General features: G+C 49.4%; 4 protein-coding genes across 8 annotated transcripts in view; 1 reads left to right on the forward strand and 3 right to left on the reverse strand.

Moving 5' to 3' along the window:
• The window catches only part of Dqx1 (DEAQ-box RNA dependent ATPase 1), an 8,924-nt gene extending 7,366 nt beyond the window's left edge, over window positions 1-1,558 (reverse strand). The window contains exons 1-2 of the mRNA XM_023718356.1: window positions 586-1,558; window positions 201-394 (exon numbers count right to left, since the gene is read on the reverse strand). Of these exons, the coding sequence (XP_023574124.1) occupies window positions 201-394; window positions 586-888 (497 nt within the window). The 5' untranslated portion in view covers window positions 889-1,558. The remainder of the gene's footprint in view (window positions 1-200; window positions 395-585) is intronic.
• Window positions 1,559-1,653: 95 nt separating this feature from the next.
• Window positions 1,654-4,805, reverse strand: Aup1 (AUP1, lipid droplet regulating VLDL assembly factor). Of its 4 annotated transcripts, none has more exons than XM_004634126.3 (12): window positions 4,500-4,805; window positions 4,286-4,423; window positions 4,054-4,204; window positions 3,683-3,867; window positions 3,369-3,441; window positions 3,206-3,279; window positions 2,916-2,982; window positions 2,722-2,824; window positions 2,479-2,598; window positions 2,249-2,364; window positions 1,949-2,067; window positions 1,654-1,845 (listed from the first exon to the last, which is right to left on the reverse strand). In XM_004634126.3, exons 1-12 carry the CDS (start codon window positions 4,547-4,549, stop codon window positions 1,809-1,811), a joined length of 1,233 nt encoding a protein of 410 aa, XP_004634183.1. In that variant the 5' UTR covers window positions 4,550-4,805; the 3' UTR covers window positions 1,654-1,808. The 4 variants fall into 4 exon arrangements, with proteins under 4 accessions (XP_004634183.1, XP_023574125.1, XP_023574127.1 ...); XM_023718357.1 differs by having other exon boundaries at window positions 1,655-1,845; window positions 4,054-4,219; window positions 4,500-4,586; XM_023718359.1 differs by lacking the exon at window positions 4,500-4,805 and having other exon boundaries at window positions 1,655-1,845; window positions 4,321-4,412.
• Window positions 4,329-8,341, forward strand: Htra2 (HtrA serine peptidase 2). Its single transcript, XM_004634124.1, has 8 exons — window positions 4,329-5,413; window positions 5,496-5,700; window positions 5,786-5,980; window positions 6,203-6,235; window positions 6,462-6,567; window positions 6,699-6,768; window positions 7,621-7,716; window positions 7,817-8,341. The coding sequence occupies exons 1-8, from the start codon at window positions 4,920-4,922 to the stop codon at window positions 7,980-7,982; spliced, it is 1,365 nt and encodes a 454-aa protein (XP_004634181.1). The 5' UTR covers window positions 4,329-4,919; the 3' UTR covers window positions 7,983-8,341.
• Window positions 8,125-27,232, reverse strand: Loxl3 (lysyl oxidase like 3). 2 transcript variants are annotated; one of them, XM_023718355.1, is made up of 16 exons: window positions 27,152-27,232; window positions 25,466-25,790; window positions 23,161-23,324; window positions 22,376-22,590; window positions 14,272-14,328; window positions 13,603-13,662; window positions 11,317-11,536; window positions 10,914-11,094; window positions 10,622-10,776; window positions 10,232-10,399; window positions 9,960-10,122; window positions 9,519-9,762; window positions 9,295-9,410; window positions 9,081-9,217; window positions 8,871-8,982; window positions 8,125-8,673 (listed from the first exon to the last, which is right to left on the reverse strand). In XM_023718355.1, the coding sequence occupies exons 2-16, from the start codon at window positions 25,776-25,778 to the stop codon at window positions 8,600-8,602; spliced, it is 2,379 nt and encodes a 792-aa protein (XP_023574123.1). In that variant the 5' UTR covers window positions 25,779-25,790; window positions 27,152-27,232; the 3' UTR covers window positions 8,125-8,599. The 2 variants fall into 2 exon arrangements, with proteins under 2 accessions (XP_023574123.1, XP_004634179.1); XM_004634122.2 differs by lacking the exons at window positions 13,603-13,662; window positions 14,272-14,328.
• Window positions 27,233-27,260: the final 28 nt, after the last annotated feature.

Below are 27,260 nucleotides of genomic sequence, written 5' to 3' on the forward strand. Positions count from 1 at the left end.
TAACTGTGACCCCATAACCCCTGGAAGACATCTGGTTCACTAGAAGGGGAGGGAGACTACCATAGTGAGGTTGAATGTCTGAGACCCCTGGCTGGGGCTCAGGGGCTTAATTAAGCAGTTGCACTGCATGTGATTTAAAGGGTGAGTTGGGCTGGTGGTGGTTATGCAGAGATGCCAGGTGGGCCTGCAGAAGACCCCACCTGAGCAGAGTGCTGGGTCCTGTGCAGTCCTCCTGGGGGATGCTATATCCAACCTCATGACCCACGGTCAGGTCCATCTCATCAGCAACCCGCAAAGCCAGGCTCAGGGCTGCCAGAGGGTAGGGTTGAGTGACAGTAACCTGGCCATTCTGGAATCCCCTGGCCAGCGCAAATTCTGCACACCACTGAGGGATCTAGGGTAGGGGGAAGGACAGCCAGTAAGAGGGTCACAGAACTTTGACCAAAGTACACTGCAGGTACTCTTATTTGGGGAGTCTCTGATCAATACCCTGCGGCAGCCTAACCCACTTCCCTTTGCCCACTTCCCCCACATCCCAGGCAGCCCATCCCTTATTTTTTAGCCCCTCCCAGCATCTCCCTCCACCTGGGTACTCTTGCCAGAGCCAGGCTCCCCAGACACCAGGACCACGCCAGTGGGGCTACTCTCCAAATGCTCCAGGAAGATGAAGCGGGCAGCCCAGATGGGTAAGCCTCGGCGCTGCTCAAGCAGCTCATAGTAGCGGGAAGAGAAGGGGAGCCCATCAAATGGGTTCACAGCTAGTTCAGACTCTCCAGGACTTGGGTCAGGTTCTTCTGCCAGCCCAGGAGGCTGAGAGGCCATGGTGGCTGTCCGGGAGGACCTATAGAAAGCAGGGCAGCTAGTAAAGCCTACTTGGACTGACATCATTGCTCCGGGTCAGCTGATTCTCAGCATCTATCCTCAGATAACAATGCCTGGGGGTCTATACTTCTCAGCACTTCCCGCTTGCCAGGAAACAGTACTGGGTGTTTCTAAAGGATCATCAAAAGTGAACTTTTACCTGTAGCTGTGAGTTAAGTCTTATGACTAATGAGAAGTCCCTGGAGCCAGCAATAATTATGTGAGACAGAAAGCTGGAGAAGGTCCCGGGGGTGAAGGTATAAGGAATGCGGTGGTCACAGAAGGGCCACAAAGATCCTGGATTCAAACCTGCTTGCAGCTCTTGAGACGTCAGGATGGCAGCCAGTTCCAGAACCATCTAGGTAGCTGCTGACTGCTTAAAGTTCAAAGGTAAGTTCCGGCTCTGCCCTGGGCTAGGCTCAAACTCCAATCCAGACGCTTGCTTTTGGGGTGGGGCAACATGCACCACTTTATTTAACCTAGCCACTAACCTATAGAAAATAGGCTCCTGCCACTAGAGAGCCTATGTGAACTGGACAGCTTAGTGCTTGTGAAAGGCATCATGGGTCTTGTAGTTTTTCACAGGCCTGGGATGAACACTCAAATTGGGGTCTGGTTGTTGTCAGTTTATTTACATTTCTTTAGCATCACTCATCTCCTGTGATAGAATGATTTAAGACATTTCTATCCAACCATCCCTCAAACCTATGAAGACTGTCAGCCCCATATCCTCTGACCAAAGGGAAATAAACCTGCTCAGGAGATTCTGAAACCCAGATAGGCAACAGAGACCTTGAGTGAAAACCCTGTATTTAATGTGAGATTAGGGGAGCCCCATCCCTCCCTTTTTTTTTTTTTTTTTTACCACCCACTCATCCAGCCTTTTTGAGTTGGGTGAGGGCTGCCCCCAGTCTCCGTCCTGCGGCTCTGGGTACCATCCTTTGAGCTCAGTCAGCCTCCAGGGCCTGTCTCTCTCTGAATCTCCTGTGGGACATGGTGAAAGACATCATGTAGGCTTTGTCATATTGGCTCCATAATACCCTTCTCCACTTTGCCCCTTCCTACTCATTGTCATCTAACCCCTCACCTTCTTGCATATTCGTACAGTGCCTGCTTTCGCTCCTGCAGGCTCTCCTGACGGGCCCAGGAAGACTTGGCAAATGTAAGGGCTGTGGGCTGAGGGGTCGCCAGGCCAGAGCTGGGGAACTGAGGTGATCACAATGTCAGAGTGCTTGCGAAGTCATCATCAATAAACACGCATCATATGCCTACTTTGCAAGAGAGGCGCTGTGCTAGGGTCGCATGATCTGAAAGCTAAGTCAGGAATAGGGTGCTGAGGACTGACCAACTTCCCCAAGTCTTGGACCTAACTGCTTCTGGGTCTCACCTTTGGGGCAGGGGCTGTGGGCAGGGACTGGGTTCCCTCTGTGATGTCTTCAGGCATGAAAGCTACAGCTCCCTCAAGCAGATTAGTGATGGTCAAGTCTACACAGCCAGTCCTGGCTGGGAAGAAAGGAAGACAGAAGAGGGAGTCCATTCTCCACTCACCTCTTCCTTCTTAGCCCATTTTTTCCTCCCTGTGTCTGTTACTTTGTGTGAGGCCACCCTTTCTCATACCCAGGTCTCTCTGGATGACACCCAGTGGCACATGAGGCAAAACCTCCTTGACTCTCTGAGCCAGCGTTGCCAACTGCAAGTCAGGAGGAGGGCCAGGAGAGGGAGGGAAAGAAGACTGGGCTGAAAAACAAGAATTCAGAAATATGGTTGAGTGGAGAGTCAAGAGGAAGAAGAGGCTGGCCAGTCTAGCAGTAGAGAAGAAACTGCCACAGGTTGAAAAAAGCTCAAAAAGAGACCACACACCTAACTGGGGACGCAACCTGGGGTGTCTTTGTCTCTTCATGTGTTCTGCTTTGTCAGCTGGAGTAAGCCTTGTCCCAGTCTGGCCCAATTCCTTGGCCACCAGCTAGGAGAAGTGGAAGGGTGTAAGTACCAGGATTGCCAGTCTCTCCCTGTGAAGGAACCCACAGCCCCACCCTGCTTGTGTACTCTACCACCTGTTGTACACGGAGTGCAAACTCCTCATTCTCCTCTCCCAGCTGTCGGCGAACTGGATGAAGCCACCTGCAAAAAGCAAGCCAGTGCTATATAAAGTCATCCCTTCCCTACTTTGGTACCTTGCTTCATGGAATAGTGGTGGTGGGGGTGGGGGCACAGTATACAGTGTTGCCTCTGTGGTGCAATCTTGATATTAAAAAAGCTATTAATGGACAGGGCAGAGCTCTCTAGTTCCTCAACCTTGAGGTGAGCCTCTCCCCAGCCACCAAAAAGTGAGGACAGTTAATACCTTACTTGATACACCGTGAAAGGGACGAAAAGTGACCACAGCAGTTCTGAGACCCAGGAAGCATCTGACACCGTCTGAGGGGAGGGTATGAAGTGAGGCCAGGGCCAGGGCGGGGAAACTTTCCCCCCAAATTCCAGAGGATCCTTGTCTAACACATACTTACCACAGAAACTAAGGGTCTCTGAACTTGCAGGGTAAGGGGTTGTACCACATCCTGAATAGAAAATGGCCAGGAACTAGAAAAGAAAGGAGAGTAGAATGGAGTCCAGCTAGCCCCATCAGCAGCACTTATCTGACTAAAATCAGGAAACAACACCATACCGGCAGATACACAGGAAAAGCATTTGAGAAAAAGAAATAAAAGTGGGCAGGAAAAAAATGATCTGGGAATGAAGTAGGGTAAGGATTGAAGACTGGGAAAACCCAAAGGCCTACAAGTCTGACCAATCTACCCAGCAGAGGCTGGTGCTTACTCACCTGAAGTGCAGGAGCCCCTCTCGGCCATTGGTGGCCTCTTCCTCGGGGAACAGCAGCAGAGGGGTGGGAGGAAGCCTCGTGGAAGCGCAGAATCTCTTGAGTGACTCCACCAATTCCACTCGCCTATCCACCTCCATGAAGCCCCGAGACCAACACACAAAGCTGGGAGGACTATTGAGCAGAGGCTGGGAATAGGGAGCAGAGAAAGCAAGATGAAGAGATTGGAAAGAAATGAGAAGAAATGGTAAGCGCTGCAATGAGACCCGGGTCGGAGTCGTTAGCCCCCAAGGGAGACCCAAGCGGGCCAGGCCAACCTGGAGCACGGGCCCAGGGAGCCACTTGGTGGCGCTCTAGGCCTCGCCCCTACTCACGGTGCTACAGGTGGTGAGTAGGTTGACTATGTTGTGGTCAAAAGGTGTCACGTGGTTGGAAATGAGGACCCTGACGCGGGGATCCCGGAGTCCGGCGCCTTCCTGGCGGGCCACAAGCCCCAGCACCGCGCACATGGTCCGCACCACGAACCTGAGGGCATAGGTCCTGGCGGTGACTGTGCAGCCCCGGCCCGGCCCAGCCCAGACACTCCCTCAGCGCCCGGGTCGGAACCTGCGGAAGACACTGTCAGGCAGCGCGCAGCTAACCAAGAAGACGTGGATCCCGAGAAAGAGGCGCAGGACTAGAAGGCAGAAGCCGACCGGCGCGTAGAGCAGCAGCGCGAGGAGCAGGAAGCCGTCACCCGGGAGCCTGCAGGGCAGAGGTGGTGATCAGGCACGGAAGGCGGAGAGGATGCCAGCTCGCCTCTTCCCTCCGGCGCTCTTACCGGTGCGCGTCAAAGAGCCGCTCCGGCCCGGGCGCCGGGGAAGGCTCCATCGCAGCTGTTTCAGGCGCGCCCGGCCGCCGCTGCCGCCATCTTCGCGCCGGCCGCGGGGGCTCCTGGGAAGGCTTAGGCTCTGGGCATCCGCCAAAGTGCCGTGACCCGCAGTCCGGAGGCGCCCCGGAAGGGCTAGCGGACCCAGCATGCCCTGCGGCCCGGGGCGCCTGACTACTTGCGTCCGGCGGAGACCACAGTTCCCAGCATTCGCGGGCCGGGGCGGGGCTGGTTCCCGGGAATCCTGGGTCCCGGCGTGCACTTCTGGAGGACTTAAGGTTCCGGCGTGCCCAAGGTCCGGCTGTCTGCCTGCTCGGATCCTGGGCACCGCCTCCGAGTTGGGCGGGCGAGTAGGCAGCCAAGGTGGAGCTGATGGCTGCACTGAGGGCGGGGCGGGGTGCAGGTTGGATCCTCCGGGGCTGGCGGGCTTTGGGTGGCGTTCTCAGCGGGAAGGGACCCCTGTTGACCCCTGACCTTCGGGCCCTCCTGACGTCAGCAACACCTTACCCCTGGGTCCGGGAGACTTACGGGACCTCCTGTCTCCCGGCCCGGTTGTCTCTGGGAATTCCTGAACCTCGCGCATGTTTGACGTCTTGGACACGGGCGCGACTGTCTGCGGAGACCCCTGATCCCCAGATCCAGGAGGCCTCGAGGACCCCGGGATCCCGTTCGCACTCGTGGCTGGCGGTGGCGCTCGGCGCTGGGGGCGCCGTGCTGCTGTTGTGGGGCTGGAGTCGGAGCCCTCCAGCCGTCTTCGCCGCTGTTCCTGCTCCACCAGCCACCTCCCCCCGGAGCCAGTACAATTTCATTGCCGATGTTGTGGAGAAGACTGCACCCGCCGTGGTGTATATCGAGATCCTGGACCGGTAATGCTGGGATAGATAGGCGTGGGAGCCACAGGCACAGGGCAGGAGCTTCTTTATATTATCAGTGCTTTCCCCATTCCAGGCACCCTTTTTCGGGCCGGGAAGTCCCTATCTCAAATGGCTCAGGATTCGTGGTGGCTGCCGATGGGCTCATCGTTACCAACGCCCATGTGGTGGCTGATCGGCGCCGCGTTCGTGTGAGGCTGCCTAGCGGTGACACTTATGAGGCCACGGTTACAGCTGTGGATCCGGTGGCAGATATTGCCACGCTGAGGATTCAAACCAAGGTGGGGCCGAAGCAGGCTAACTCTGGATACAACTGTTTTCTTGCTCGTATCTCCAGATGACAGATCTTTTGTACCCATTCTTTAGGAGCCTCTGCCCACGCTGCCTCTGGGACGCTCTGCTGATGTCCGGCAAGGCGAGTTTGTTGTGGCCATGGGAAGTCCCTTTGCACTGCAGAACACGATCACATCTGGCATTGTCAGCTCTGCTCAGCGTCCAGCCAGAGACCTGGGACTTCCCCAAACCAATGTGGAATACATTCAGACTGATGCAGCTATTGATGTATGTCCTTATACAAGGAAAATGACAATCTAGGTTGGTGCTGTGTGGTGCAGTGCCAACTGACATTAGATGAGCATTTATACTAAGGTTGGGCTGCAGAAAATATAGTAACTCATTTATGGGTTTGGGAAGGAAAATCTGGAAAAGTGCTTACATCTGCGGGTTATGCCCCCAGGCTTAGGATCTCCTGATTCTCTTCCATATTTTTTCCTTGTCCTACAGTTTGGAAACTCTGGAGGCCCTCTGGTTAACCTGGTGAGTGTGATGTCTTGTTTTCTAAGAATTCCTGCCCCAGGTCAGTACAGAAAGGGTGGTTTTTCTCTACTTCAAGAAAGTTCGGTTCTTTTTCTGTGTAGTTAGTCTTGTTTGCTACCTTCCCTTAGCCAGCCAATTCCCCCAACAGCCCCTGGTTCTCTTGTTCAGATGCCCCCATTCCCTGCTATCCGTTTGGGCTAGGGGACAGGGGGCTGTGTCCCTGCAGGATGGGGAGGTGATTGGAGTGAACACTATGAAGGTCACTGCTGGAATCTCCTTTGCCATTCCCTCCGATCGACTTAGAGAGTTTCTGCGACGTGGGGAAAAGAAAAGTGAGTCTGGTAGCTGGAAAGGGGGTTCTTTTAAAGTGGTGGATGGGACATGGGAAGGAACATTCACTGGGAGGAAAAGGAAAGGAAGGAAGGATGTAGCAGGGTAGGGGCTCACTGCCCCTCTTTCACAGATTCCTGGTTTGGAATTAGCGGATCCCAGCGCCGTTACATTGGGGTGATGATGCTGACACTTACTCCCAGGTATGAGCATTAATGGGTGTGAGATGTAGAACCAGTGAGCACCTGGGCCCTTCTCTGAGGCTGGCTGTGCTCACCTTTAATTAAGATGAACTGCTTCTCAGTATCCCAGAACTATTCCTTATTATTTTGATTTTGTCACTGTACTCCATCTGGCACCCCTGTCACCAAATTGATTCCATCTTGTCACTGCTATTGTGGAAAAAATCAACTTAAAGCCTTAAAATTCATTATCTCTAGCATTTAAGAGCTGGCTGTTTCTGTCTGTGTCTTTTCTTTTCCTTCCTTCCTTCCTTCCTTCCTTCCTTCCTTCCTTCCTTCCTTCTCAGGGTTTCACTATGCAGTTTAAGCTGGCCTCAAACTCCTGGCAATCCTCCTGCCTCAGCCTCCTGAGTGCTGGAATTACAGGCGTGCACCACCATGTGTGCCCCTCCCCACATGGCTCTTAAAGGCATTTTTTGCCTGCCTAAACCTTCCAGACCTGGCTACTTCCCACAGGAATACTGACTTAGCCAACCTGATATCCCACACCTGTATCTTTACACGCTTCTTGTTTTATATAGTTAACATCAGATCCATCATTCTAAGTTCTACCCCGCTCTTAAAGCTTCTCTGAGGGTTCTAAAATGATACTAGTATTGCTGACTTTAACACTGTGTCATTTGGAATTAAGTTTTCTTTTGTGTACTTATCCTGCTTTCTAACTGCTAGCAGGCAGAAAATGAGCTGTCTTCATATTTGTAGTGCTTAGTATGTGTCCTGGCCACACCTTTACCAGTGTGTTAATGAGATACTTGAGGTGAACCCAAGGAGAGTTCCTAGGTGTGGCTAAGAGGTTGATCTGTATCCTTTCAGCATCCTTGCTGAGCTACAGCTTCGAGAACCAAGCTTTCCTGATGTTCAGCATGGTGTACTCATCCATAAGGTCATCCTGGGCTCCCCTGCACACAGGTGAAGGAGAGAGTGCTCTGTGAGGTGGGGCAGGGGCAGTGTGTAAGTGTCCTTGAACTGGGCCATGTACTCCCTTGTTTCTGTCCATCCTTCTCTGTAGGGCTGGTCTACGGCCTGGTGATGTGATCTTGGCCATTGGGGAGCAGCTGGTACAGAATGCTGAAGACGTTTATGAAGCTGTTCGAACCCAGTCACAGCTGGCAGTGCGAATCCGGCGGGGACCAGAAACCCTGACTTTATATGTGACCCCTGAGATCACAGAATGACTGTATTAGCAAGAGTATGATGCTCCTGCTCTGATTTCATTCTTGCCTTCCTAGTGTAGGTTCTGAGGGTACCTGGGCAGGGAAGTCAGTGAACCAGTGGGGGGCGGGTCCCTCCAACCAATCCCTGGGCCCTGAACAATCTCAAAAACACTTTTTATATAAAATAAAATTACACCTAGCAACATCTTATAGTCAAACATGGGGGAAGGGGGCTGGATCTTTTCCCCCACCAAAACACAAGAGATAAAGCTGTATCTCCCCTGACCTGAAAGGATGTAATAGGAGCTGACCATCCTGACCTCACAGTCAAGAAAGTGAGCAGCTGCCATCTGGTGTCTGGGAATTTAGTCAGCTGCTGCTTTAGCCAGTTGTGTGCTGTGCCCTGCTCCGTGCTGGCCCTGGAACAGAGATTCTCCATGCTGGCACAAGTACTGAGAGCCAGTCTAGGAAAAAGGGCCATGGCTTCTGCTTGTCATTTCCACATCCACAGTCCATGGGTGGATGAGTATGGTGGGCCGGCTACCTTCAAGGCTTCCATGGTGAGCTCCTGAGGTAATGGCAGCCTCAGACCCCTGCCATTGGGGCCAGTGGTGGTTTGAAGAGGAGAGTGGTGACATTTAGACAACCTGGTTGCTTGTCTGTCCTGGATAGCGCTCGAACCTCCTGTTGGCTTCTTCACTGAAGGCATCACCTGAAGGCAGGTTGGACAGGCAGTGTGGGTGGTGCCCTGCCCAGAGGCAGCAGGGCAGACCCGCTGTGGGGAAGGGTGGGCAGCAGTGGATAGACAGGTCTGAGAGTGGGTGGTAAGATACAGAATTTGCTTAAGGAAAGGAATAAGCCTTTTCCTCTCAGCTCCCAGTCTTTTCCCGCACCCTTTCTCATAAATACCAATGTGGCAGTTGTGCACCCAGATGCGGTGTCCATCGTATTTGCAGTTACATTTCATGGCATTGTTGGTGAAGTCACTTTCTGCTACTTCAAAATTCGGGTTGATGATCACCTGTGAATGGGGGAGAATGGCCACTTGACCCAGCTGCAACCCTCACATCCAAATTTAAGACTCCTGCCCACCACCTAGGAGGACTGGACCCTAGGCACCTGGAGAATGTAGTTTCCTGGCTTCACATCTGTGATGTCAATCCACTGACAGTCGATGTCGTGCCTGTAGAGATCCCAGCAACCCACAGTGATACCTTGTTCTCCAAAGTTGGCACACTCGTACCTCTTGGAGACATCTGAAGAGATTGGCATATGTCAGGGAAAGGAAAGGCTGTGCTCTGGAGATGCCGAAGTCCACTCAGCCCCAACTCACCCTCCTGACATTCAGTGTCTTCTAGACAGAAACTTGCTTTGTGTCCCTCCGCCACCTTGGTGCCATTGGGGGTCAGGATATCATAGTGAGTGAAGATGTCCATGCTGTGATAGTGCCTGTGGGGATAAGAGGCAAGTGAATACTTGTTTCTTTCCCAGACCCTGGGAGGCCTGCCCCATTCCTTGTGGCCTCATCCTTCTACCTGATCCCTTCCACCTTCTCACCCATGGCACTCATGCCACACCCAGGAGTGGCGCCCAGCCTTGGGCCTGAAGTCAGCTCGTCCCAGATTGTGGATCTGGGAAGAGAATCGGAGCAGACGTCGGTGGCCGTAAGGCCAGTTGGCCAAGCGGGCCGAGCTGGCCAGGCAGTTCTCTTCTGCAGCACAGTACAGCATGTGCAGGGGCCGGTCCTCGATATAGGCAGTCTCTTGCACCAGTGCCGAGTGCAGCAGCAGATCAGAGGCCGCTGCATGAGAAAGGAAGGAGAGTAAGAGGAGTCACTGCTGAGGGGCAGGGCTGGAAGGGGGTGCTCTCATTCCTTAGAGTGTGGGGCTGGTTTTCTATAGGGAAGAACCACCCTGCCAGATGGCAGCCCCTTCTCCCTGCCAAGGATTGGCTCAGAGCCAGCCTCCCCTCCCTGTCTTGCTATCCCCTGCCCCTCACTCTCAGAACAGATGACTCCAGCGGTGAAGCGGGTCCCTGTCCTCTTGCAGGTGACGTGAGCACCATGATGGGCACATTGGTCCAGGGATAGCTCCATCCCTGTGCAGCGCACTCCACTCATCACCACCTCAGTTATGTTCCCTGAGTCCCAGTACCAAGTCTCCTGGGGACATAAGTGGGCACAGCTTGGGCCAAGGGATGCATTTCCACAGTACTTTGCCCAAAGCACAGGCTTAGAGACAGTTGCTACGGTTCCTCTCCCTCTTCCTTACCTGTAGGCCGTGGCTGGCGTAGCCCAGGCCAAGCTGCCTACAGGCCACCATCGCCTCCAGTGTTCCCCAGTCATCCCCGCAGATGAGACCCCAGCGGAGGTGCCCCGGTCCCCCTATTTGCACCTCAACTCGCCCCTCATGTCGGCTGCGGCCCCCACTGAGTCGGATCTGTAGTGACACAGAATGGACGTGCTTGGGGAAGCTGTTTGCTGTGGTGGTGAGACTAGTGGCAATGTGGCAAACTGGTTCAGAGGTGCACAGAGGGCTAGCAAGTGGCGGGGTCAGGTGGGAGCTTGGAACAAGGGGCCAGGATAGCTACTAGGGACTCTCAGGCTACTCCCTGGGGGTTAGGGCCAGATAGAATGGATCAGGGCGGAAAGTCCGACTAACCTTGGTCTCCACCCCAGTGTAGGGCAGGTTGCATCGGACCCCAGCATCCTGGCTGTGAGAGCAGTCTTCAGCGGTGATGTTCTTGGAGGAGCACTTCCAGAGGGAAGACTCCTGGCCAGAACATCGAACTTCACTCAGGTGGATGGCCCCCATGCCTAGGCAGAAGTCATAGCTCAGAGGGCTGTGATTACTCCTTCACGGCCCAGGGGACTCCTCACTTTCCCAAGAATTTACTCCAGAGGAGTGGGACCCTCCTTGACCCGTCCCATCTCCCATCTCCCTGCCTCCTCACCCTGCCCCATTCGGGCGCCAGTCAAAGCCTCTCGAGCACTGCCGAAGCCCAGCTCTCGACACACCACACTCGCTGCCTGCAAGTCCCACTTGCGGTCACAGACTGTGCCCCACGTGCCGGCCTTCAGGACCTCCACCCGGCCCTCTCCAGGATGGGCGCCGCCCTTCAGACGTACCCGGACCTGTGAGAGATGTGCCCAGCAGTGGTGAACACCTAGGAGGGCTCAGCAGACCTGGGAGATGAAGGGTTTTGGTGGGAGGGAGTGTGGGTATGTCAGGTGTGTGGGTCATGCCCAAGGAAGGTTCAGTTCTGTCCTCAAAGGTCAGGGCTGTGCTTAGTGAGGGGGTGGCCAGGCCAGGGGTTTTCCGCAGGGTTGGAAAGGTCATATCACTGGCTCACATACCTCCCCATGAAGCTTGGGCTGTTGTTGCTTCTTCTGGCTGCTGGACACCGAGTAGAGAGGGCCAGCCACACAGCTCACCACCACAGGGCCTCCCCCAGGACACCTGGCAGTGTCATTGGCACGATAGAACTCCAGGGAACAGAGGGAGAGGTGGGCCTCTGTGCCCACACATGCCACTCCATGCAGACCAAAGGAGTGTTGCTGCCTCTGGGCCAGCAACCTGAGGGCACAGGAGTGAGACGCAGTAGAATAAAACAGTGCTCCTGCCTCTGTGCCTAACAGCCTCTACCAGCCCATGCCTCCATCCTCTCATGGTCACATACCCCTTTTCTCCCCTTGCTACATTTCCCTTGGAAGAGACAAAGGGACTGTTGGGTGTGCAGGCCAAAAGAGCCTCAACTACCAGACAGGAGAACCCCTGGGACCTTCTATGGCAGAAGAGTCCTAGAAAGATGGCCAGTCTCAACTTGCAGGATGAAACCTTGTTCTTAGTGGTTTCATCCTGAAGGAGGCTGAGGCTTAAGTTGTAATGCCAAGTAAATGGGAAGCCAGGACCACTGAGCTGGAAGAGATGGCCAGGAGGGAGTGGCTGGCACAAACAGGAAGCCTAAACTGCCAAGTGAGCAGACCCTCCTGTTATCCTGAGATTGAAATAACAAGTTGAGATGCAAGGACCAGAGGGAGTCTTGGTTCTCAATGGCTTCTCAGAGGCCACTGGGGCTTCCAGGTGAGAAATCCAGAGGACAAAGTATGATGGGTAGTTACAGAAAGAACAGCCCAGGCGCTGGCCAGACAGACAAAAGCTGGAGGGACTACACGGCCCAAAAGGAAGGTGGATGGGAATAACAAAATGGCAGAGACAACCCAAGACTTGAGCTGAGCAGAAGTAGTTCACATTTCTGCAGTTTCAACCTAATAATGTCCATGGCCATTTGAGCAGAACAATGGGACTGAAAATGGGATTGAACTAGGGATATTAAAGCCTGGAGACTACAAAGAGATAACTCCAGGAAAGGAATGGACTTGTTCATGGATATCAGTGGAATGAGAGATTGTAGCGAGGTGTAGAAAAGGAACACCCTCTTAGCAAAACAGCTGGGTTGAGCCTGGAGAGAAAGGGAGGCACCTGAGATCTGGCACTGGTAGAACAGGCCTGTGAGCCAGATCTGGTGGTGGAGTGTTGCAGCAGTGTGCGCTATCACTTGTCAGAGGAAGGAAGGAATAGAGGTACTAGAAGCCAGGAAGCCTCCCTCTGCTAGGAAGACAGAGGGAGGAGGAAAGTTACTTTTGTAAACAAGTAGGCAAAGGCAGTCTGGAGACCTCACAGAGTACTGTTGGAAGCTCACAATACATGGGTCCTGAAGCTCAAAGAGATCAGGAACTCACATGCAGTTCTGTTTGGCTGAAAATAAAAGTTACAGAGGACATCACAGGGGAAAAAAAAAGACATCTTCTAAAATCCTTGCTTCCCTTTTCCTATGACCAATAAAGTAAAAACAGCAGAGTGTGGTGTAATATGAGGGTCAGGGATGGCCATATTGGGCAAAGATGACCTAAGCCCGAAGGGTGCTGTGAGAACACCCTTGAATTCTGAGTTCCTCTGCAGTCAGCCACCAGAGGGGGAAGCTGGGGAGCGGGGCCAGGGGCCACTGGATGATGAGAGGAGGGGACTGCAGAAAAGGGTGAGTTTCCAGAACCTCAGTCACTGCTGAAGAAGTTATCAAGGAGACTTAATATGCAAACTGCCTCTTGGAAAACAAGTTAGATAGAGGTTTGGAAGATTTCCATTCCCTTGAGTTCTGAAAGGGCCTAGGAGGAAAAGTGTGGAACAGGGAGCCTAACTATGTAGACTGAGCCAGAGAGGCAGGGACTGTGCTTTTCACTTCATCCCTGGAAAAGCACCAAAAGGGACTCTCACACTACTTAAGGCAAACAGGTAACACTTATTTTAAAAATGAATCAAATTAAGGTAGGATGGGATCACTGGTCTCTTAGGCACACATAACCTCTTAGCGGAAAGGTAAGTACAGAGTCTGAATGAGAAAGGTGCCAGATTTTCTTACGAGAACTCAATGAAAGATGATAAGCATGGAATAAAACCAAAAATCCAACAAGCATAATTGCCCAGAGACTAAAAATTCCATTAAAAATCTGGAAGGTTTTCTCACAGCTGCTCCTTTGTCAGTCAAACAAGTCTCTCTTGAATCCTCGCTGACCATGGTGTAACACCCCCAACTTCATGCCTCTGTTTTCTCTCACTTCCTCACCCAGTCCCACTGCATTTACCTCTTGATTGGCCCCCTGCCCACTTGGGATTTGGGTTTGACTTTAAGCTTGGTGATGGGTCTGCAAAAAGGAGAAAGATGGTGGAGCTAGTAGTTAGGTATATGGTCTAGGGAAGGTAGAGGGTTGGTCTCCTGTTTCTGAGAAGGGCCCTTCCTGCAGTGTGTGTGGGCAGGGGAAAGGGAAGGGTGGCAGGATTTCCCACGGACACTGGTTGCTGGACACCAGGGGATTGTGTATATCTAGGACTTCAGGTTGTTTCTCCTGACTGACAGGGATTGGAAGTCTGGTTTTGGAAACTCAAGTGGGGAGAAGAGAGGAAGTCAGAGGAAAGGTCAGAGGAACAGAAAGAACAGGAATGTGGGAGGGGAGGAGTGTGTGGGGGAGGACTGCTGGTATCTGATGCTGCAGTTCATGAATCTGGGGTAAGTATAAAGGTGGAGGCTTCAGCTCAGTTGCTCCTGCATTATTTCTTCCCAGGTTTCCTGAGATTGAGCTTGCCCATCCCCATGCCTCCCTCCCTCTCCTCCCCCAGGAATGACCATCTTGCAAGTCACATGCCTAATTCATCAGCTTGGGGTCTGGGATGGACATGGATAGGCTGTTATCCATCCATCCACCTCCTGGGGCCTGAGGGGAAAGCAGGAGGTCCCGGGGCTCTTGCCCCATTACCTTCCAAGGGACTTGGGGTGCCGGGCTGAGGCTTTGGCCGCTCGCTTCCTCAACTTTCTGTGAGGATAAGATAATAATAGTCAAGATCAGTGTAGAGTCTAGTAGAAAAGACTGCTGCAGCCAAGATCAGCAGGCAGAAGGGTTCCTGGTGGCAGGATCCTGTATCCACAGGCACTGCGAGGCCTACCCTCCATAGCTGATTGCCCTCAAAAGCACCAGCAAGTGGATGAACAGCACTGAAGGCCACAGACTTAGGACAGATGGCATCCAATACTAGGACCCTTAGCGATTAGACTAAGGTAGATGGGGAGTGAGGACTTCTGAGTCTGGGTGTGCATGGTAAACTTCAGGGGAGGGAAAAAGGTAAGGGGTCATGATTACTAGGATTGTCACACGGATCAGTTTAGGATAGGGAGCGAGCCTGGAGCAGACCTGGTGAGGATGTATTTTCCTTTTTTTCTTGAATGCTATTTCCAAGAAAGTCTCACATTTCCAGGCCTGAGGTCACTGGGCCAGGCACAAGGCTCAAGGCCCAAGGCCCAAGGTGGGATATATGAAGACCTTTAACTTGGTTTGACTGGAAGAACCCTTCCCATTTCTGTTTCAATCCCAGATGCTTTGGTCAGTCACAAACTGAGCTCATTTCCCAAATTTATATCTAGGGAAAGAAATCTTATTTCTTTTAATTGGCCTAAATAATTGACTTAATTCTTTAAGAGACTTAAGTCTAATAATGGAAACAGGAACCAGGTCTGTTTTGCTTTTCATTCTTCTTTTAATTTTGAAGACTGTAATTATAGCCCTTCTTTGTCCTGTTCAACTATTTATAGATGAGATAAATCTTATCTGTCTTGTAAGTTTATAGAGTTGTCCATTATGATTTGAGTTGTCCTTTCTTTGACTATGTTCTTCCTTGGCTATTTCTCTTGAGAAATTGTATTTCACCATAAAAGTTACACTAGGATTTTAGTATATGCTTTTTAAATGGGTTAGTCTTTTCCCAATGCCTTTTTGAGAACGTATTTAGCTGGCATTTTTGTCAAAACATCCAGAATGTCCACTATTCCTACCAAACAGTCTACAACTTTTGGGTTCCTTTCTGTAGATATTACTAAAAATTTAGAACAGTTCATCTTATGAATATGATGTGGAATTATTTTTCTTCAAATGACTTTTTCTCAAGTATGTCTAAAATGAAATACATATGGCAGTTTCTTTGACCAGTTAAACCCAGAAAGATCACTGGAGTAGTACTCAGAAAAAATTTAGTATTGTATGGACATGTAGGGAAGTACCTATGGGCTGGGGGCTTAGCTCAGTGGTAGAGAACTTGCCTAGAATGTGAGGCTCTAGGTTTGAGTAACCAGCACTGTGATAACAATGATACCACAATGATACCACCTCTTCTCTAAATTAAGGGCTGGGCTGGCCAGATAGCTCAGAGGATTAAAGTGCCAGTTTAGGCAGACACAGGGGCTGGGATTCAATCCCCAGCTTGCCATGCTGGCCCCACCCCTGGGGTGCGCGCTGAGACACGAATGAGACTATGTGTGGTGGCGCGCGCCTGTAATCCCAGCACTTGGGAGGCTGAAAAACAGTAAGGATCACTGCAAGTCACATCTGTGTAGTGAGACCCTGTACTAAATACATAAAAAAATAAATTTAGGGCCTTATAAGGTGTGTGTGTGTGTGTGTGTGTGTGTGTGTGTGTGTGTATGTAGTTTGGAACTTTTCATCTTACAAATATTAGACGTGTGTGTCATGGCTTGTATCCAGATACCACCTCCAACCTTGTATGGTGATAGATGGGACTTCCCAGAGGTGGCTGGATCTAGCGTGTGTGGTGCTGGATTAAGCATGTGATTACTAAATTTGCTACTGATCGGTTTGGCATAGTTCTGGGTGTGGATAATGGAAAGACCCTTCCTGGGTATGGGTGGCACCACCCAAAAGGCAGGCAGCCTGGAAGGGATGAAAGGGAGGGGCAGGCTGCTGTTGCTGTCCTTTGCTACTTTGCTGCTTTGATGCCTTCTGCCTGCCATGAGCCTCGAATTTGCAGTGATCACACTGCCTCAGTCTCCTAAATGCTGGGATTACAGGCAAATCCTACTACACTCAGCAGTCCACAGTAATTTCTATGTTGCTAAATCCAGCAGACATTCCTCAGTCTTCAGTTTATTGACCTCTCTGCAGCACCTGACTCTGCTGCCTTCTCTCTTCCTGGGCTGCCATAACACGGCAACAGCCTGTGATTATCCCCAGTTCTGCTTTCTTTTTCCTGTTCCTCTTTGCAGGTTTCTTGCTTGTCTAGTCTTAGATTTTTGGGGCTCTGTCTCAGGCATTCATTTCTTTTCACTCCATGCATGGTCTTCACTGTATAAGGTCTCATTCACACTCGACCTTGTGAATTACACTTTCTTTTTTGTGGTTCTACTTAGATATCTTAGTCATCTAAAATAAATTGTGGGTCCAAAATAAAAACACAATCCTTAACTGTGTTCTCAAAATCCACTCCAGAAACCTGGGAGTCAACCTTGACATTTCTTTTCTTCGGCTACCAAAGAAAATCAATAACCAAGTCCTGTCAATTTTCCTTTCTAAATATTTCTCAAATTCATTCATTTTTGCTCTTCTCTAAACTATGTTCAGAAAGGCAGTCAAAGTAATCTTCGGGGCCACAGAACTGATCACAACACCTCACAGTGCTCTCCTCACTGAAACACTTTAATGGCTTCTCCTTGCCTACCATAGCCTAAGGGCCTTCTGTGACCAGGTACCTCATTACTTCTCTTATCATTCATCCACCTTTGTATTCTCAGCACTTTATACATACTTGGCAAATTGGAGACAGTCAATAAATACCTGTCAAAGTGAAATGAACCAAAGAGTGACTTCTTAAATGGCATTGAAGCTCTTAGAGCCTCAATTCCATTCCCTGTCCAAGAAAAGTAAATAATTTATTATATTATTATTATTATTATTATTATTACTATTATTATTACTTTTTTAAAGACTGAGTTTCACTATACATTTCAGGCTGGTCTTGAACTCACTTTGTAGCCCAGGCTGGTCTTGAACTCAAAGCAGTCCTCCTGCTTCAGCCTCCCAGGTAAGTTTTGTTACTTGTACATTTTTTCCTCATTTATTTATTTGTTTACTTATTTATTTTCGGCACTGGGGATTGAACTTGTGACCTTGTGCTTGCCAGTCGGTGCTTATACCGGTGAGCTATTTCTCTGGTTCCTTTCTCTTTTAAAATTCTGTAACTTTAATGTGCTCTTGGGTGGAACTCCCAAGACAAGTTAAAAAATGTTAAATACATCAAGCTCTGATTTTCTCATTCCCTAAATCTCACTGACTTCCTGTAAAGCTAGAAGACCAACTTTTTTCCCTCCAAGGAGGACAGAGTTGTTTATCTTGGCTGTCTCTCAAATTGTATTACCTATGAGAATGCTCCCTGGCTGACTTGCCTGAGAAAGAAGGGCTATAACTTCTCCCATCTGTAATCTCTGTCCCCACTAAGAAAGACCTGTGTGGTTTAGTATGTTTTCTTCCTTTGTCTCATAAGGATTCCTTATGAGGTTCTATATGTACAGCAAATCTTCCTGCTCTATAAAAATTACTTAAGACTCTGCATATCCATGGATAATAACTGAGTCTCTAACTTTCCAAGCATGGCCTATCTCTTAAAACTATTGAATTGAACCTCAGGCAAACTTAAAAAAAACCCAAAAAACCAAAAGCCTGTTTTTAATGTATTATTGCCCACACAAAATACTTTCACTGTTAACTTTTAAAAAGTAAGACAGGGGGCCTGACTATTAGCTCAGTTGTTTAAGTGCATGCTTAAGCAAAGCAGTCAGGCTCAGAATTCTGTGGTTCGATCCCCAGATCCTCAAGCCTTACCAGACCTGCTCTTAAGGCATTCTGAATGGGAAAAAAAATTCTTCTTAAAAAGTAAGACAAAGATAATACTCTCAGTGATGGCATAAAAGTTTTTCCAATTTTTGGCCCCTATCCATTCAGATCTTTCTTTCATGGCTTCTCAACATAAACCTTCTGGGCCAGATATATAGCTCAGCAGCACAAGCACCTGCCTGGAAAGCACAAGGTCCTGAGTTCAATTTCCTGAACAAAAATAAACAAACAAATAAACAACCCCAATACCTTCTACTCTTGTGCACTTAACTATGTTCTTCTTCTTCCCCCCCATGTTCTAAATATATCCTGTTCATTATAATCTCGGTCAGAGTCAATGTTGACGTCCATGTTGCTAACTCCAGTGTTCATTTTTGGTCTTCATGTTTTTAGATCTACTGACATTACTGACTCAGGCAATCAGTCTCTTCTCTAAGCCCTTTACTTGGCTTCTAGCACACTAAACTCTTCTGGTTTTCTTTCTCCCTCACCTAATTGCATTTCACCTTATCGTCCAGAGTTATGAAAATTGAAGTTCCCCAATGTTCAGTCCTTGGGATTTTTCTTTTATTCTTTCCACTACTGGGGATCCAGCCCAGTGCCTTGAACATGCCAGGCAAATGCTGTGCCACTGAGCTACACTTTTAGCTCATGACTTGAGACACTTTAACTGAACTTAATTCTAGAGTCATGTATTCAATTTCCTGTTAACCTCATAATTTCAGTCTTCTAAAGAACCTAAAAAAATTAAGTTCTTTCTAAATGGTGCTAGAGATCAAACCCAGGGCCTTACACACTCTAGGATAGTGCTCTAAACCATTGGACCATATCCTCAGTCCTTAAGACCTTCAAAAATTTTTTTGGTCTTTTTTTTTTTTTTTTCTGAGACAGGGATTCACTACAGCTCAGGCTGGCCTAGAACTCACTTTGTAGCTCAGGCTGGTCTGGAAATTGTAGCAATTCTCCTGCCTCAGCCTTCGGAGTGCTGAGATTACAGGTGCACCCCCACACCTACCCAAAGCCTTCAAGTGTATCATCTCTATGTAAAGATAAGTTCCTAACCTTCAGTCCACTCCCATCGCCATACAAAACATGCTCCACCTCTTCTTTATCAGAGGAGACCAGCTGTATATCTAGCTGTGGCCCCAACCCTGGAAAGGGTGCTTTACTCCTCTTTTTCTCTCACACCACATTGAATCCATCAACAAGTCCTGTCAGCCCTTCAACTACACACAGAATTTGATTATTCTTCACCACTTTCACTTGTCAACATCGTTTTTTATTTTCTTTATTTAGCTTTCAAGCCACCTTTAACTTTTGCTTCTACCACTCTATCCTGCACCACTCCCCCCCATATTAGGATTGAACCCACAATGTTCACACTGAGCTACACTCACTGCATTGCTAAATTGCCCAGGCTGGGCTTGGGCTTGTGATCGTCCTGCTTTAGCGTCCCAGAGTGCTGGGATCACTGCTGTGCACAGTCACACCCCAGCTCCTATAGTCTACCTTCAACAAAGCATCCAAAGTAATATGGTAAGAATGGAAGTCAGACGCCACACCTCTGCTCAAAACCCTCCAGAGGTTCTTGCCTATCAGAGTAAAAGCCAAAGTCTCCCCAGTGGTCCTACTCTGTGCGGCTCGCCATTTTCCTGCGTCACACCTATCTATGCCTTTTTCCTTTGTCCACTCAGCTCCAGCCACAATGTTCTCCTAGAGAATGACAAGAATGCCTGCCCCAAACACCTTTTCATAAGTGATTCTTCTTCCTTAAAGAGACCTTCCCTGGTCACTCCACTTAAGACTGCCTTCCCACTCCTCTGTCTTTAACCCTTCCCTGGTTTATTTTTACCCACTGCACTCTTTATCATCCTTCCATTTCATTTATTTTCTGATTCTCCCTTAGCTTACCAGATTAGGGATTTCTGCATTGTGTTCACTATTGAATCCCTGATGTCTACAACAGTACCGGACACACAGTAGGGCCTCAATAAGAAAATGCTGGGTGGATGACTCTCTAGACTTTTTCATGCCATCATCACCTTCACTTGGAATAACTATGACAGATATGCCTTGTTGAATGACCCACCTATTCTATGGCCTGCTGCTTGGACATATGACCCATCTTTTTTTTTTTTTTTGTTGAGACAGGGTCTCACTATGTAACTCAGGCTGGTCTTGAATAACTTGCATCAATCCTCCTGCCTTAACCTTCCAAGTGTTAGGATTACAGGTGTGTTCTACCACACCTGGATGAACATCTGTATTAAATCTTACTAACCATCCTAAACCTGGAGTTTGTATTAGGAAAGGTAAAGAACAAGTACAGAGGCCGAGGATATAGCTCAGCAGCATAGCACTTGCCTGGCAAGTGCAAGGTTCTGTGTTCAATTCCTGACGCACAAGAACAAGCATAGAGAAAGAAATACAATCTCAAGGTAGGTGACAGTAAGGGATCACATAGCTCTTAAAATGGTTTCAATCTCCAGGCCAGATAAAAAATATTCCTTGGGGCTGAAAGAACTTTCAAATGTGTCTCACTGTTGAGTCAAGAAAAATTTAAGCAAATATGGAAAAAGACTAGAGATCAGATATTTTATTGACATTCAGGGATGGGGAAGGAGAGAGAGAAAAGATTCCTCAAACTACATGTAAGTTATATTCAAGAGTAAGGTATTGAGCAGAAAGTTTGTAAGCATTTAGGACAAAAATATAGTAATCCTCAGAGACCTAAATGGATTAAAAAAATATACTGAACTACAATGTCCTTTTGTGATTGGAGAGTTGGAAATGGCTGTGAACATTGTATCTGGATTTTAGCAAAGACTAACAAAGACTTTCATTATATACAAGATAGTAAAACATTGGTTAAACTGCTGTAGTGTTCTTCTCCCACCACAAGGGTTGAAAATCATATCTCCACAACCAGTGATTAGAGGTGTGGTGCAAATCTGAAGAAAATTTTTGCAGGAAGAGTTAGATTTTGGTTTTAAACATTTTAACGACAATTTTGTAGTTATTCTGAAGAAGCTGGAGGGTATAACTGTCTTGCCCTTCCATTGTAGGAGGTTGGTAGGAATGACAGCTTGAAAATCATGTCTCGAGAGGATCTTGTGGGATCATGATGGACTTTTTAGGATTTTTTTTTTCCTGCGGTTCTGGGGATTGAACTCAGGACCTTGCACTTGCCAGAAAAACACTTATTCTACTGAGCTATCCCCCCCCAGCCCCTTTTAATATTTCATAGTGTGAACTCAATCTATATTTAGATTCAAAAAGGCTATCAGTATTAAAGACAAGTGAAGACTGGAGTTGCCTGTAGGTGATTACAGCGTAAGTTCAATAGGAGCACTAGATGCTGCTACCTCCTAGAAAAGCAAAGCAAGCTGCTTCGATTAAAGATGCACATCCTGCTGTGCCCTGCGCCCGACCACACCTGAAGTAGTGTGCTCAGCAGAAAGTCATCTGGACGTCAAGGGGCCTTTCAGCAAAAAGGATGAACTGAAGAAAATGAACTTTTCTGGCTTGCAACATAGGAAATTAGAGACAGAAGGGCGATAGAAGTCCAAGTATTTGCCCAGCTCCCAGATACTGTTTCTCAAAATGACCAAATTAGATGCTTCAGGGAAGAGAGCAGCTCTAAGTGCAAGCCAGGGTGCTCCTAAACCTGGAGGCTAGCGTGCATTCCAAGCTCCAAGGCAGGTAGAGGGCTGGAACCTGGGAAAGGGCGTTCTAGAGGCCCCAAGCCCATTCCAGAGTGTTTCCTGCTCACTGATGCCCCTGGCGGACGGCACTGCTCGAAGACCCCGCCAGTCTTTTCCGGTGCTTTCAGGCCCCTCCCGGAACTGAACGGCCTGTGGCCATCACTGTAGCTTAGAGTCTGGGCCACACCCAGACGCTCAGAACTTGCAATGCTGAAGAATCTACCTGCCTACTGCTGACATCACATGCACGGAAGTGCTACCCCAAGCTTCACACCCAGCCCTGCTCCTAAGGAGCCCTTTTCAGATCCCTCTGGGGGCTTCACACTTCATAGCTACATAATTTTCTAACACAACAACTTCCCTGTTTACCCACTATTCCAGAAACCCCACTCCTCGCCCAGGCCCCTGATCCTTTCAAAGTTCTCTCAACACCATGAGCACCTCCACGCGCCGCCCGCCCCATGCAGCGCGCAGACCCTCACCTGTAGAAGGCCGTGTTGACCCTCTTTTCACTAGGGAAGCCCAGCATTCCGCAGACGACGTGGCTGTTGTGGGCGCTCCAGCCTTTGTCACACACTTTGGACCAGCCATCTGCAAGCCTGACTTCAACTAAACCCTCAGTCACAGGTAAGGGTCGCCTGCCCCACCCAACGGCCGGTCTAAGTCGCACCTCTTCTACTTGCAGATGATGCTCCACCTGGGGGCGGGACCACAAGCAGGGAAGGAATCCCTGTGGCATCTCTCACGTGTTCTGTCATCCTTAAGGAACACTGAGTGTGCTTTCTGTGAACCCTGGGGTGGGATGGGATGCAGGCAGAACAGACCACCAAGAGTCTAGGCTTGCTGTCAGTCTGGGAGTGGAAGTGCTCCTGCAGCTGGGAGTGGAGACATGATCACAGTGGGAGGACCAGACTGCCCAGAGCAGGAGGGAGCATTTTACAGAAAAAGTAGCTTTGAGGAGGAGGATGTTCCAGGAGAAAAGGAACATAGGCAGAGCAGGCACTGGATGCCCGCAAGGTGACTAGGAAGTGAGGCTAGAGAGGCCCCTTCCAAGTTCAGTAACTTGAATTCTAATACTAAAAAGAATCCTTGGCTTTTTTAATCATTTGATCCCCTCTTTCAACATCCTACCAATCCAAATTACAGTATCCCATTGGATCATATGGGTAAGATCCCCTCTAACCACATATAGCCGCCCTCACATCCCTTTGCCTGGTCATCCTGGGTAGGGTGTGTTCACACATGCATGCATGCATTTACTGCATACCTCGATGACATTGGAGTCCGAGAAACCTGGCAGGCGCTGGTCCTTGCAGATGACTCCAGCGTCCTCATCATGAGTACAGTCGCTATTGCCCCAGCCCCGGGATGCACATTCAGTCACGCTCTGCTCAGTCCCATGGCAGCTCAGGTTGTCCAACCAGATGCGGCCTACAGAAGGGGACATGGAGGGACAGAGAAGCTTGGGGAGGAAGGCTAAGAGAAGTAAGGCACGGGGGCCTCGCACCTGGCCATGATAATGATCCCAAGAGCCTGGTAGGAAAAGGAGTGGAGAAGGTACAAAGAACCCTAGAGAAGAAGAGGAAAGGGGACATAAAGTTGATGGAAAGTTGAGAGTGATCTGGGGGTGCTCAAGAATTTAATAGGGTTGGGGCTGGGGAGATGGCTCAGTGGAATAAGCACTTCCCTGGCAAGCACAAGGGCCTGAGTGCAATCCCCAGTTCTGCCAAAAAAAAAGGAAAAAAAAAAAAAAAAAAAAAAAGGGAATTTAATAGGGGGCCAGGGAGCTAGCTCAGCAGCTTATGCCCCTGCCTGGCAAGCACAAGGTCCTGGGTTTGGGTTTGATCCTTGGTATAAAAAAAAAAAATAGGATGAATAAAAAACCAAGTTTCAACAATGAAGCTCTGGTCAGTCCTTACCCATTCAGTGACAGCTAATAAAGTACCTATTGTGTGCCAGGCAATCTGCCAGAGCACGAACATTTAATCATCCTTAGAACAGAGCCACCAGAAGACCTTCTTATACAAATAGACTGGATTTCAGAGAAGTAACTTGCCTTAGACCACACAACCAATACATAAGATTGTCTATAAGACTTGGAAATCTAAGATCCTTTCACCTCACCCTGACATCCTCCCATAGGTTCATCCTGTCTGTGCTGCTGCGTAGCCTCTTGTCATTTTTTTAAAAAAATGTTTTTAGTACAAGGTCTACAGGGTCTCACTACACAGATCAGACTTGCAGTGATCCTCCTGTTTTCAGGCACTCAAACGCTGGAATTACGGGCACACACCACCATGCCCAGTCTCAGGCCCCGTGGGTGGGGCCCGGCATGGCATGTGGTGCCAGGGATCATACCCAGGTCCCTGCGCTTGCCTAAGCAGGCACTTTAGTCCGCTGAGCTCTCTGCCCGGCTCCCTCTTGTCATTTCTGTATGGACCACATTGAATATCACTGACTTCCTCTTAGAATTGGGTGGGACCGGGGCCAGGGAGATGGCTCAGTAGAGTAAGTGCTTCCCTGGCAAGCGCAAGGGCCTGAGTTCAATCCCTGGTTCCGCAAAAAAAAAAAAAAAAAGAGAGAGAGAGAGAATTGGGTGGGACCTCAAAAATTTAGGCCTTAATGCCAGCCAGAAAAACTCCTTAGTCACATGATTGTCCTTCCCATATTAGAAGACAACCATCATATAACTGCAGTCTGAGGCTGTTTCTTATTTGTAATAAGCCTTATTCCTTCAGCTGCCCCTTCTGAAACTTGGTTTTTAAATCTTTCACATCTGAGCAGCACTCCCTATGTGTGTGTGTGTGTGTGTGTGTGTGTGTGTGTGTGTGTGTATGAGAGAGAGAGAGATAGAGAGACAGACAGACAGACAGACAGAGACAGAGACAGAGATACAGAGAGAGACAGAGACAGACAGAGAGACAGAGAAAGATACTTTCTACTGTCTCTCTTGAAATGTAGCATCTACAGGTAACACTTTATTCCAGAAGTGGTCTAGCTGATGGGAAGTGGGTTATTAGCTGCAGGCTGCAGCCACTTCTGTCCATCAATCCCAGTGTGGTGTGAGCATCTCAGTAAACTTGGCACTTAAAATTTAACTCCTGTACCCCCAAAGTATCCTAAGTTGTTTCCAGCTTGTTAGTTTACTCTCTGGCCTGTAGTCTGATTTTATTAGCTATGGTATCCATGATGCCTCTGGCTTTGGACAGCTAGACATTATTTATTTACCTGTTTTCAACTTCCCTTGAAACCAACTGTATTTTAATCATAAGGGGTCACCTGTATCTGGGATGCTCTTGTTCATGGTTTGCAGAAGCATACATTTGCAGCAGAAAAGAACTTAGAGATCTAGAATTTATGCAGATGGTGAAGTTGAGGCTCACAGAATGCACTGACTAGCCTAAGGAATTAACTATGGAATTAACTGTGGAATTAACTATGTTGGTTGACTTGACACTGGCTGTTGACCATGTCCTATGTCCTTTGGCTATGTCTTTATGCTGTTCTCTCTCTCTCTTTGCAGTTAGGCTCAAATTAGGTAATACCTAGGCTATGGCTGGAGTATTGCTCACCTGTTCCGGGACCATATTTGGCACTGTGGGTCCAACCTGTGGCCTCTGTGAAGCCCAGCTCCCGACAGAGGACGTGGGCAGCCTGCAGCGTGAAGTCGTCATCACAGATGGTGCCCCATTCACCAGCTCGCTGTATTTCCACTCGGCCCTCGTAGGGCTTCCTAGGGAAGCCAGCCAGCCGGAACCGTAGCCCTTGGCTTCCTGTCTTCTTGTCAGGGGCCGTGGAGGGAGATGGAGACCCCAAGCACCAGCTGCACAGCTGGCACAACAGCAGCCCCCATGGGCTCCACTGCCAGACACTGACAGGTCTCATGGCAGGGAAGGCCTGGATTGGCGGTAGGGGAGAGACAGCATCAGGAACCAGAAGACAGTGAAAAAAAGACTAAATGAAGGCAGAGATGAAAGTCTAAGAGGCACAGCCTTGGAAATCCAGATTGGGGGTGGGAAGGGGGCTCTTCTTTCATAACTAACAGTTATGCCCCACAATGTCCTTCCCTAGTTCTGCCATTTTTTTTTTTTCTTTCTTGAGGCAGGGTCTCACTATATAGCCTAGACTGGCCTGAAACTCATTGTGTATGTAGCCCAGGCTGGCCTTGAATTTGGGGCAAGTCTTCTACATCAGCCTGCCAGCTGGTGGGATTACAGGTGTGCACAGCCACAGAACCCATCTACTTCTGCATCTTTATCTCCATTCACCCCCACTTAGCAGTTTAAGAGATGCAAAGAAAAAATGACAGAGATTAGAGACCAAAAGTCAGAGAATAGTCAATATAGAGACTGAGACACAGAGCAGAAAAGCCAGCCAGACAGGATGTGAGAGGAAAGGACACTGTGGGACTAAAGGGACAAAAACAAAGACTGGGAGAGACAGGTTACAGATGGAGAGAACATGGTAGGGAAAGAACGAAGCACATGTACTGAAGAGCAAGAGAGAGGGCAGAACATGTGTGAAGACAGAGTGCAAGAGCCAAGCAGCAGACCTGGGAGAGCTTACTAGATGACCCCATGTAGCCAGCTAGATGACGGACAGCTGGACTGATTGCGGAGAGAGGCAGGAAAGGGGGCCACTGAGACCCTGAATGCAAGCTCTGTCTGGGTAGAGGAGCAGGCAGAGAAGGTGGACACCAAGGACGGTTTGGAGAAGCCGCTGCACACAAACTCAGATGCCCTGAAGGGTCAAGGGGCCTGGGAGGGATAGGCCTCACTCTGGGTAGGGAGTGAATGGGGTGGGGTTATCTAAACCTCCTGCCAGTGCTTTGGCTGTCACCGAAGGCTAGGGCTCACTATAGCTATCAGCTCATTATCCAAGGCCTTCTCTAGCCAGGGCTGAGAACAGCCCCTCCACAGCGAGGGGACCCTCTGAACATGTTTCCCCCAACAAACAGCTTAACAAGACAGCTTTGTTCTGGGCACATTGTGGCTAGGGAGTCCAGGGATAGGGCCTCACGAAGGTGCCCCCAGCCTTGGGCCCTCCCTGAAGTCTTAGCTGGAACATCCTACAGCCCCCTCCCCATCTGCTTCTCTTTTCACCCTTCTGTGTTTCGATCTCCTCTGACAATAATAAAACTCTCAGTTGGTTGGCTTCCCCGACACCATCCCTGATAATCCCTTTTCCCTTGTCTACCCCTCAACCATCCTCTCCATCCCAGCTCCCCTTCTTCAAGCCAGTAGCATTGACTCCCCTACCTTTGGCGGGGCAGGGCCCTAGGGGCTGGGAGAAGAGTCCTGATCCTCGGGATTAGTCCTAGGACTTCCAAAAAAAAGTGCTCGGCCAAGAGAAACTGGACCCCCCCTT

Source organism: Octodon degus, unplaced genomic scaffold, assembly GCF_000260255.1.
Source record: "Octodon degus isolate 3935 unplaced genomic scaffold, OctDeg1.0 scaffold00058, whole genome shotgun sequence".
Taxonomy (NCBI): domain Eukaryota; kingdom Metazoa; phylum Chordata; class Mammalia; order Rodentia; family Octodontidae; genus Octodon; species Octodon degus.